Source organism: Poecilia formosa, unplaced genomic scaffold (assembly GCF_000485575.1).
Source record: "Poecilia formosa unplaced genomic scaffold, Poecilia_formosa-5.1.2 Scaffold648, whole genome shotgun sequence".
Taxonomy (NCBI): domain Eukaryota; kingdom Metazoa; phylum Chordata; class Actinopteri; order Cyprinodontiformes; family Poeciliidae; genus Poecilia; species Poecilia formosa.
In genome coordinates this window covers 136,468-146,374 of record NW_006800587.1, presented here as the reverse complement: position 1 = coordinate 146,374, position 9,907 = coordinate 136,468, and the positions used below count along the sequence as shown (strand labels likewise).

Here is a 9,907-nt window from a genome sequence, read left to right as displayed (position 1 = left end):
TCTGGCAGCACCCCTGTTAGTGTATATTAAGCATATCCTATCATTTCAGGTGCACAGTGACCTGCGTAGCTCGGTGGTCGCATTGTGGCTGCGCTGCATTTGATAAAGACTGCCATACAACGTATTAATGCGCAAAGAAGAGTTTGGAGTGATCTGTGTAGATGTCTGTTTAATTTAATTTCAATAAAAACTTATTTCCCCTGTTCGATACTGTTTCATTCTTACAAATACCTCTGTATTTAAAACATTTTTTAAAAGGTAGGCTATTCTAATAAAAATAATAGTGCATAGAACTACGGTAGCTTTTCATTTTAAACAAATAGGATATTCTGATGAAGGAAGTGATATTTTTCTGCTTTTGTCGTGTATATAAATTGTTCCAATGATATGCTAACCATAAAAGTTTCGGTCTTGTAACTCAAAGAATGTTATCAGATGATAATAATTAACAACACAACCCGCTATAGTTTTCGGTTTGAAAATATGACGGAAGTTTTAGACGTTTAGCACCGACAGATAGACATGGCTATCTATCCGTGTTACGATACGAAAATCAGACGTAGTACAGACAGTCAGAACTCTGCCCCTGACATTCTGGATTTTATGCTCTACTTTGGGATTTTAATACTGCTCACTAATGATGAAATAAAGCAGACTGGACGAGTGGTTCCAGTAGGAGGCGTGTCACTGGGCTTCAGAGGGGGAGAGCGATGTCACAGAAGTAGCAGGGAAGATGGCAACTCTCGCATCTCTCACCCAGGTAACGACGCTGCAATTTCCCCTATCATCTGCCTCAACAGAAAGCACTACATAGCGGTAAAGTCAGACGGCATCGCCCATCAATAAATATTAGCATAAGTGGAGTTTACAGAAAATACGACGCGGCTTTCTTATAATGCAGATAGATTGTGGAACTAGGCCTGTTCCTTGAGCGTTTGTTAGCGGATTGATTAGCATCCTCTGACACTAGGTTCTACTGTTTATGTATATACAACATGGTGTTTTTCAAAAAAAGATGATGGCTGCTCATGTAAGAAAAAGTGTCACCATAGACACCAAGCCTGTCCCAAGCTTAAGGGCTAACACAGTTGTACTGCTGACTCCTAAAGCTAGCGTTGGTCAGATGCTAGGTTGAAAGGATGGCGTAACATACCAGGAAGGGTTAAATGTGATGCTGATGAGAGTTGAATCTGTGCTGTACATGATCCTTCATTTCATATCTCTTATGCTGACGCATCTTAAAAATATGTATTAACAATGGTTGGATTAAACTATTGTATCATCTTGATAGTGTGAAATGTGATTCGATTAAACTTGCTAGTTGCGTTGCAGCTGCACTTTGTGCCTATATAAACAAAGAAACAAAAGTGTGAAAAGAAGAATGTGGAATATAGACACATAATCCATGTACATGGACATCATGTCTGAACCAAATAAGGTAGTTTGAATACTAAATTATGAATGTCCAAGTCAAGTTATTTTGAACTGATTTTGCACTTGTGATACTATGGTACTATTACAGTAAATTAGCATAAACCGTATGTCCTCCAAATAATGAGTAAATAACGCCTGTAAGTGATGCCGAAGATGACATATTGCCTTTGATTCTTAAGCTGCAATGATTAGTGACGCCAGCTACTGAAAATTGCATGTAAAATTATTTTATATATACATATAAGTTGATTGATCTTATGATCGACTTAATGATTAATGGATAAGCAGCCTTTTTCTTAAAATCGTACATTTTCTTTTGCATCAAGAAGGGCAACCATCTTTCCTTAACATAAAGGGCTATTTTTTTAATAATATGGTTGTCTTACATTATTAAACTTAACTTATAAAATTTAACAAACAGGAACTTCTTATGTTGCTAAATTGAAAAAGAAAAGATGAAATAAATAGAATGTGACACACTTAATTCCTTATGAACAGAGATATTCACACAGAAATATTGTCTGCTTTTGAAGGAATGTACTTAATGTACTTCCCTCTATGAAGTACATTGACAACAGCCCTCAAAATCAACCTTGCTTATTAGCATCATGTTTATTTTCCATCATGTTACAATTTTTCTGCCAGATGCTTTCCGCTTTTCTGTCATTACATCCTTACCTTTGTAGCACATCAGTAAGTTTTGGTAGAGAAGTCGACTCTGGTCTGTAATGCCTCTTGACCTCATGAACATTATTAAAGTGATAACAAGAAACTTGTTGAGTGTTCATACGTCAAAATTAGAAGTGCACCGATTTATCCACCAGCCGATTTATCGGTGCCAATTTCCTTAATTTTGGGAGATTGGTGATCGGCCAATTTTTATATGTGAAGCTGATCTTATCCACCGATCTTATCTACCTTGGCAAAGGTCTAAGAATCAACCACTGTCCTCTTTTTCTCTCCGGTGAGAAAGGTTTGACTGACAGACCGGCCCACCAAGTTATGTCTGCACGCTTACAATTAACAATAGTTACCCCACTGTTGTCAACTCAACAAATTTCTTGACCAAAACATTTGGTTAACATTTCAGACCAAAAAAATTGGTATCGGCTAAATTCAGAATTGGCATGTTAAGCTTTTTAAAAGATAGGTAATCGGGGTTCGGCTAGAAAACTGCAATTGATGCACCCCCAGTCAAAATGCATCCCATTTTGCATCTCACACTACACTCTGTTTGGACCTTTTTACTTTCCATTCTGGGATCCCTCCACCATCTTAGTTTCTCTATAAATTGGCTCCGCGGCCAAACTGCAACACCAAAAAAAGGTCTAAGTGAACATTATTAATCGATTCAAATTCATTTTAATCTAATAAACCATTAATCAACAACCATAATTTGATTAACTGTTTGAATTGCTAATATATGTGTATATATATGTATGTGTGTGTATGTCTGTGTGTGTGTATGTATGCATAGTTTTACCCTATTCAGCTTTAACATCACAAATGTTGTTATTGATTGTCAAAACATCTTGCGATAGGTGGTGAGCGGGAATCCTGTTTATGAGAACTTCTACAGACGGGTAAGATGATGACCCCTCTAATGTGACTATCTAACCTATTTACTACTTCTGAGAAATAAAAGAACATAGCTTATGGTGTGTTCACAACAAATAGGTTAAGCGCGTCAAAAACACAGCTGACCCTTTAAGCGTCTGCACTTTGATGCAGACTCTTGACATTTTGCTCTACACCTAGCGTTTCATGCATTAGGTACATCTGGTTCAAAATCTATGTGGAGGCGCATCAGATGCGTCAAAATCACCCATTTGTTGGACGCGCTTGACATGTCAAATGCTCAAAATGCTTCAAATCAAGCCGTGCTAGATTGTAGAAATGCGCCATTATCCCTCAACGTGCCTCCACATAGGCTTTCACTGTAAACCAGATGCGCAAAACTCGTTTGGTGTGAATGCACCATTACATGACTGACTAAAATTTCTGTGGATATTTTTTAAGGTGGATCCTGAAAACACTGGCAAAGTAGGACCAACAGAAGCAGCGCTTTTTCTCAAAAAGTCTGGACTACCTGACAGTACATTGGGGAAGGTAAGCCTTGTTATGCTGTAGCAGCAGTTAAGGAAAACACAGCAGTGAAATTAACACCTATTCATAAGAGCCTTTAACAAACATCAGACACGTAAAGCTGAATCTGCTGAGACAGAGCAGCTTACTGGACTTACTATATCCAGTTTTATGTCCAAAAAGTTCTGTATGTTCTGTCACTGTATTCTGTGCCTTGGAGTTTCAGCTGCTGCCCGTACACTGCTGGTGTAGGTTGTTGTATACAAAAACATAGGAGTGCATTTTACATACAGTTGGGAGAATAAATATTTGATACACAGCTGATTTCGCAAATGTTCTTACTTGTAAAGCATTTAGAATTCTATGTTTTTTATTATAGGTACTCTTCAACTGTGAGTGACATAATCTAAAACAAAAATCCAGAAAATCACATTGTGTAATTTTTAAAACTACATAACTGCATTTTATTTTATGACAGCAGAAAAATAACTTATATTTGGAACAGAAATATTTGTTGCAATTGCAGATATCAGGGATTTCTTTTAGTTCTTGACCAGCTTTGCACACAAGGCAGCAAGGATTTTGAACGACTCCTCCAATCAGATCTTCTCCAGATCCTTCTGATTTCGAGGCTATCATTGGGCAATATGGATTTTCAGCTCCCTCCAAAGATTGTTTATTGGGTTCAGGTCTGGAGACTAGCTAAGCCACTCCAGAACATTGAGAGGCTTTTTGCGGAGCTACTCATTAGTTGACCTGGCTGTGGCTTCAGCTGGTTGTTAGACGTCCCAAAAGAAAAAGTTCAAACGTTGCAATACATATGTGCAAATGTATTGCCCTTCACCATTTGTTGAACTGACAAATATTGTTTGGGTGATATAAAAGATTTTCCCAATCTTAGAAGACGCCCCTCCTCATCAACGAGACTGTCTGCACCCCCAGGAAGATCACAGCATGTCCTGAATGAAGGTGTTCACAGTTAATGTTATTCAATCTAAGTAAAGTGACGACAGGTTCTGGACAATTTCTGATGTTATTGAAATAAAATTGTAACTTTACCTGTCTAAGGTACTTTGAGTAATATTGTTTGTGTTCCCGGTAGATTAGTTTGTGGACATTAAGGCCAGAGAGTATGCAATGCCATTCAAGAACCTGCCATACTGCCTTCATCTTCCGAAGCTCATCTGTGAACCAGGGTGCTGAGTGGGTGTAGAGAGCAGCGCCCTCTACAGTGGGCGCTGCTCTGGTTTTTACAGGAGCATGATTGTCTTGGAGGCTAATCATATGGTTGTTGTAGTAATTCACAGCTTCATCTGGTGATGAAGAGTATGTGGAAAGATGCTGAATGTCCATTGACCAAAGTTCTGTGTTGATTTTGTTTAGATTTCTAAAACCAATATTAGTTTAGGCTTGTATATACTGCATGATGATGTCAATGCCATGGAAATGACATTGTGGTCAAAGAGTCCTAAGTCACATATACACATATGAAGTGTCACAAGGGGTGTGGTAAAGAGGACACTTTTCCACCTCCCTCTCAGGACAGAGAGGCAGTGAAGCAATAACCAATTCAGTTAATTTCTTATTTTATTTCAGTGTGTTTTGTTTTACAGATTTGGGATTTGGCTGATCCTGAGGGAAAAGGCTATTTGGACAAACAGGTGAGGAAGTCTGTACTTGTAAAAAAAAAAAGTCTATTTTTTTTATTAATAAAGATAAATTACTATCAAACATCTTAAAATGAAAATATGAAGTGGTAAAAATCAAAAATAAATGTTCATCTTTTTTTCCAACTATATCTAATATGTATTTTTTTTATTCATATACACATTTCAGTAATAAATGTGCAATTTGTTTTTCTTTTGGCAATATCATTTTTAGGTTGTGTCTGATACTATTTTTCTTTCTCATTCAGGGATTTTATGTTGCTCTCCGTCTGGTGGCCTGTGCGCAGAGTGGTCAGGAAGTCAGTGTTTCTAGCATCAACCAAACAGTCCCTCCTCCACAGTTTGTAAGTGAAATAATCTTTATAGCACACTATTTTTCATTCTTTTGTTATGACTGAGTCTTCAGCCTTGTTTGGATTGGAAGGTTTAGATGTTAAGAAATGTAATAGTCTTCCACAAGGTTTAAAATGAGATAAATGAGAAAAAATACGTGACATATGAACCCACCTCTTCAAGAAAATACAGGGTAACATCTACAGAAACAACCCTATTTTATTTTACTAATAAAAAGTTATTTATTAAAGCTCAAGATGTGTCAACACAACCGATTATTGTCTTAAAACTAATGCAGTCAATTGATTACAAAATTTAATCAGATTAACCACCCCATGCACTGTGATTAATCATCACTATGCCTAACTTTTGAAATGTAAATATGGTCACAGTTATGGGTTCTTGCTGGAATGGTGCCCTGGGCAAGCCCCTTTTTCTGCTGCATTTCAACCATTAAAAAGTAATTATCCGATTTTTTTTGCAGCATAAAGCAGGTAATGTAGTCTCCCAGTAGTCAACAGCAACTTAGAGAAACTTACTTCACCATACGCTGGGCAGCGTGTTGAGATGTAAACGCTGGACATAATTCTTTGTTTACAAAGATAAATCATTCTCACTGCTCCCTCAACGCACACCTCTGAAAGTGCATCTACAAGTTATTCCTGCGGTTCACATTGAGCTGCGCAACCAGAGCTAATGCTGTGAATTTTAAACTCTTACCCTTGATGTAGACTTTCCAAAGAATAATAATTCCTCAGATGGGGTTGATGTACATATCCATACAAGTCAGCCTGTGTCCAGTTAGAGTGATTAGTTTTCTAATTCCTCTACAGTGGGCGCTGCAGAGGAATTAGGTCATCCCCACCAGACATTGTTGTAGATTCCTGTTGGGGAGCGGATAAGGATTGATCCCAGTGAGTTTGTTGCAGCTAGGTTGAAATCTTTAGAGCCAAACAGTATCACCACGCCGTCACACTCGCCTTATACACTGAAACCGGTCAGTGTTGGAAACCAAGATACACCAACTTGTCTTCTCTCTGGACACAGTTTCACGTTGATTAGGTGAAAGGGGGAAGATAGAGACCGCTCAGTGGCCGTGGCTTAAGTGATATCATCATTTGATCATTGGGTATTGTAGGGAACCCAATGCTGATCAATCATTGAAAGTTTGGTGTCTCAGTGAATTTTTGTGTAGGAGAGATAACAGTTTTGTGTTGCATGGCAAGATGTCAAACTCTGAGGCCTGGTCATGCCCCTTCACCATGCACTCACTGATTTCATATTTTTGATCTGGCTATGTCTTATAAACAAACTGAACAAGTTTGAACCTGGTCGATCGAAATCCCCAGAAAGAGCTTGATCAAATGCGGAGATTGTAAGCGGCCAAAATGGGGTCAAAATCGGAACTTCAATCCAAAATGGTCGACTTCCTGTTTGGTGTAGACCATGGCTGTAGAAGACTTTTCTGTAGGTCTTAGGATGTTGTGCAACTGTGCCAAGTTTCATGTCTTTACAATAAAGTAAGGCCAATGTGGAAGGTATTTTTAAAGTTGCCAGAGGGAGTAGTTTATGTTGTGATTTTTGCAGCAACCTTAAAATAGAAAATTTGAAGGTCGACAAGCAACAAGTTTGGTGAGTTTTTGAATATGTTAAGGTCTCAAATCGCAATAAGAATAAGACACAAAACAATTACAAAACGATTACAATAGGCCTTTACAATACTTATGCAATACTTACATTGCCTTCGCATTGCTTCGCTGCTCGGGCCTAATTAATGGAAGTCTTTCAAGGCAAATTACATTTCAACAAGAATGTAGGCAGGGCTGCTCTTGAAGCCCACTACTTTAATCTTTTTATTGAGCCACTTTCTCAGATTATTGGAGACAAGAATGGTTTGGGCGGGGGGTGGAGGGGGTGATAATGGGGTATGTTGAAAACAAAATATACTTATATGAGGATGATGTATTGGTTACAATTAAAAATCCTAAATCTGGTATTCCTTCCCTTACGGACATCCTGGAAACCTACAAAAAACTCAAATTCTGACCTTTTTTGTCCCTTCAAAACAATTAATGAATAGTTAGTTATCAATTCAATTGGCATCAATCACAAATAGGGTGTTCGGGTGTTTTATTAGCAAATCTTGCTCATCTATATGGGATTAGTTACTACAGCAACCTACCTTATCTGACGGGGTGTGAACCGTCAGATAAGGCTTCTGAACGTTGGTGTTCCCGCTAAGTCCTGAATATACCCAATTTAGGTTGTCTTGGCCCTTTTATCGCAGCCTGTGGGATTTTTTCCCTGACTGGGAACGAGAATACAACCTGCTGAATGTGACAGGTAGCCAATCAGAAAGCGCGGTGACGTAAGAACAGAGGGGAATCCCAAACAGCTGACATATCGTGCAACTGTGAGTCTGGTGGATATCGGAGATGATATGTGGAAATGTTTATTATTATATGTAAAGGTCGTTATATATGTTTATGTTTATTCAGTTAAAAATGTTAACTATGGCTGCTCCCGTCATCTTTTATCCACCACCTTTTCTTTTTGTTTCTTTTATCTCTTAAAATGACTCCACAAACTGTCACTATTGCTTCTACATCGTCATCCGTGTTTGGTTATTCTAAATTCCCGTATGCTATGTTGGGGGTTTTGTGATTTTCTTCTGGAATCGCGATGTTCGTGACTGGAATTGGTTCATGTTGCTCCTGCCTTGTGGCTGAACACGAACTGATCGAACCTGTTGTACTTTTATCAGCTCTGTGGTCACAAAGGTTTGGAGAATTGGCCAACAATTCATAAATCTTGCCGTCTAAACCAGACTTAAGACTCACAAGCTCTACTCATCTCCTCTCGACCACTGCCCAAACGCTCTGACTGTGGTCGCTATGGTAACTTTTACATATCCCTTCAAAATAAGATACAGATGCGCCACAAAAACGAGCATTTTACTTTCGTGAAAATTTTAACTCATGATAATGACTAACGGGAGCCCTCAGCTTGTTCCTCTGCAACGAGACGGTCCCGAAGTGTTGCTTATTTCCACAGCCTGCTTGGTCTCTACGAGGTGAAGCAGTTTGAAGCTTCATTGCCTCATTAGCAGCCGGTCGCCGCATGTTACGCAGAGCGGCTTGTAATGTTTGACTCACCTACCGGTCCGGGATAAATCCATCCTCCTGTCTCTTCTCTGGGCCTTTTCCCCTTTGCAAAGAAACTTTCCAAAGACATCTGATCTGTTTCTTACTCATTTTGCTGCTTGTGGGTTCAGTGTTGGCGTGCAAGTAACCGAGAGAATCCGGTTAAAGAATTTTCAAAATAAAAGGTCCTCCAGACTCAAATAATACATAAAACGGAAATATTTAATTATTTCTTGCGTGGCCCGGTACCAATTGGTCCACGGACCGGTACCGGTCCACAGACCGGGGGTTGGGGACCACTGCTCTAGAGGGCTTCATAAATTACAAATGCCTAGGACCCGTTGCTATGGTAATTATCTGCACCTGGGCTGGCTCTCTCTGTTAGACAGGATGCTGGTTTCTATACTTGTGAGACACCTAGCATCGGTCTCAGGGCCCTGACAAAAAACCATAAGCCCTAGGAAAATTTTGAAAACATTTTACGGGAGCAGGCATGTGTATCTATGTCATGACCAACTTTGAGATCAATAGGCCTCTATTTGTGCCTGTGAGGGGGAGTTAAAGAGAGTTTTTGAGTCAGACCTCCACTGTCCTGTGTGTGTGTTTCAGAGAGAAATCTTTGTGATGCTGTGAGGTCCTCAGACTCAAGTTTTTGTCGTTTTTTCTCAATTTATGTCGTCATTTTATCTCAAAATTCCACTAAAAGTAATAGCTCCAATCTCGGCATCGAGCCGCACGTTTTGATACCATTTTTGTGGGTGGGCACGCAGCGGTACGAGCCGCATTAACAGTGACGGAATAATAATAAATAAAAAAATTCCTGCAGAAATTTTGAGGGGCCTGCCAAGTGTGCCCACCACTTTAAACCCAGCGTTTCAAATTTGCCGTGAAAAATAGATATATGTATGTCGGACATACTTATCCCACCACTAGAACACAGTAACTGTAAATATTGTCAGGTGCATTATGACAATATGAGTCACCATTGAGAAGCAGGTTATAAACCCCAAGTCAGTGAAATTCAATCCGAGACCGACGACTATAAGCTTCACACATGTTGTTCTTACTCATGGTCCAAAATAAAAAACATGAAGAAAGTTGGTAATAGTTAATTTCTAAACACAATTTAAAATGTCTTGGTAAAGATTTTAATTTACACTCAAAAATTCAGATAAGTAATAATTTTATGTAAGCAAAACATGAATAGTCACAGGAAATATGTATTCTTCCCACAATACATTGTGA

General features: G+C 38.9%; 1 protein-coding gene across 1 annotated transcript in view; it reads left to right on the top strand.

The window, feature by feature from the left end:
- The first annotated feature begins 571 nt into the window (after positions 1 to 571).
- The window catches only part of LOC103130572 (epidermal growth factor receptor substrate 15-like 1), a 55,905-nt gene continuing 46,569 nt past the window's right edge, over positions 572 to 9,907 (top strand). The window contains exons 1-5 of the mRNA XM_016666016.1: positions 572 to 760; positions 2,976 to 3,017; positions 3,454 to 3,543; positions 5,133 to 5,180; positions 5,435 to 5,530. Of these exons, the coding sequence (XP_016521502.1) occupies positions 734 to 760; positions 2,976 to 3,017; positions 3,454 to 3,543; positions 5,133 to 5,180; positions 5,435 to 5,530 (303 nt within the window). The 5' untranslated portion in view covers positions 572 to 733. The remainder of the gene's footprint in view (positions 761 to 2,975; positions 3,018 to 3,453; positions 3,544 to 5,132; positions 5,181 to 5,434; positions 5,531 to 9,907) is intronic.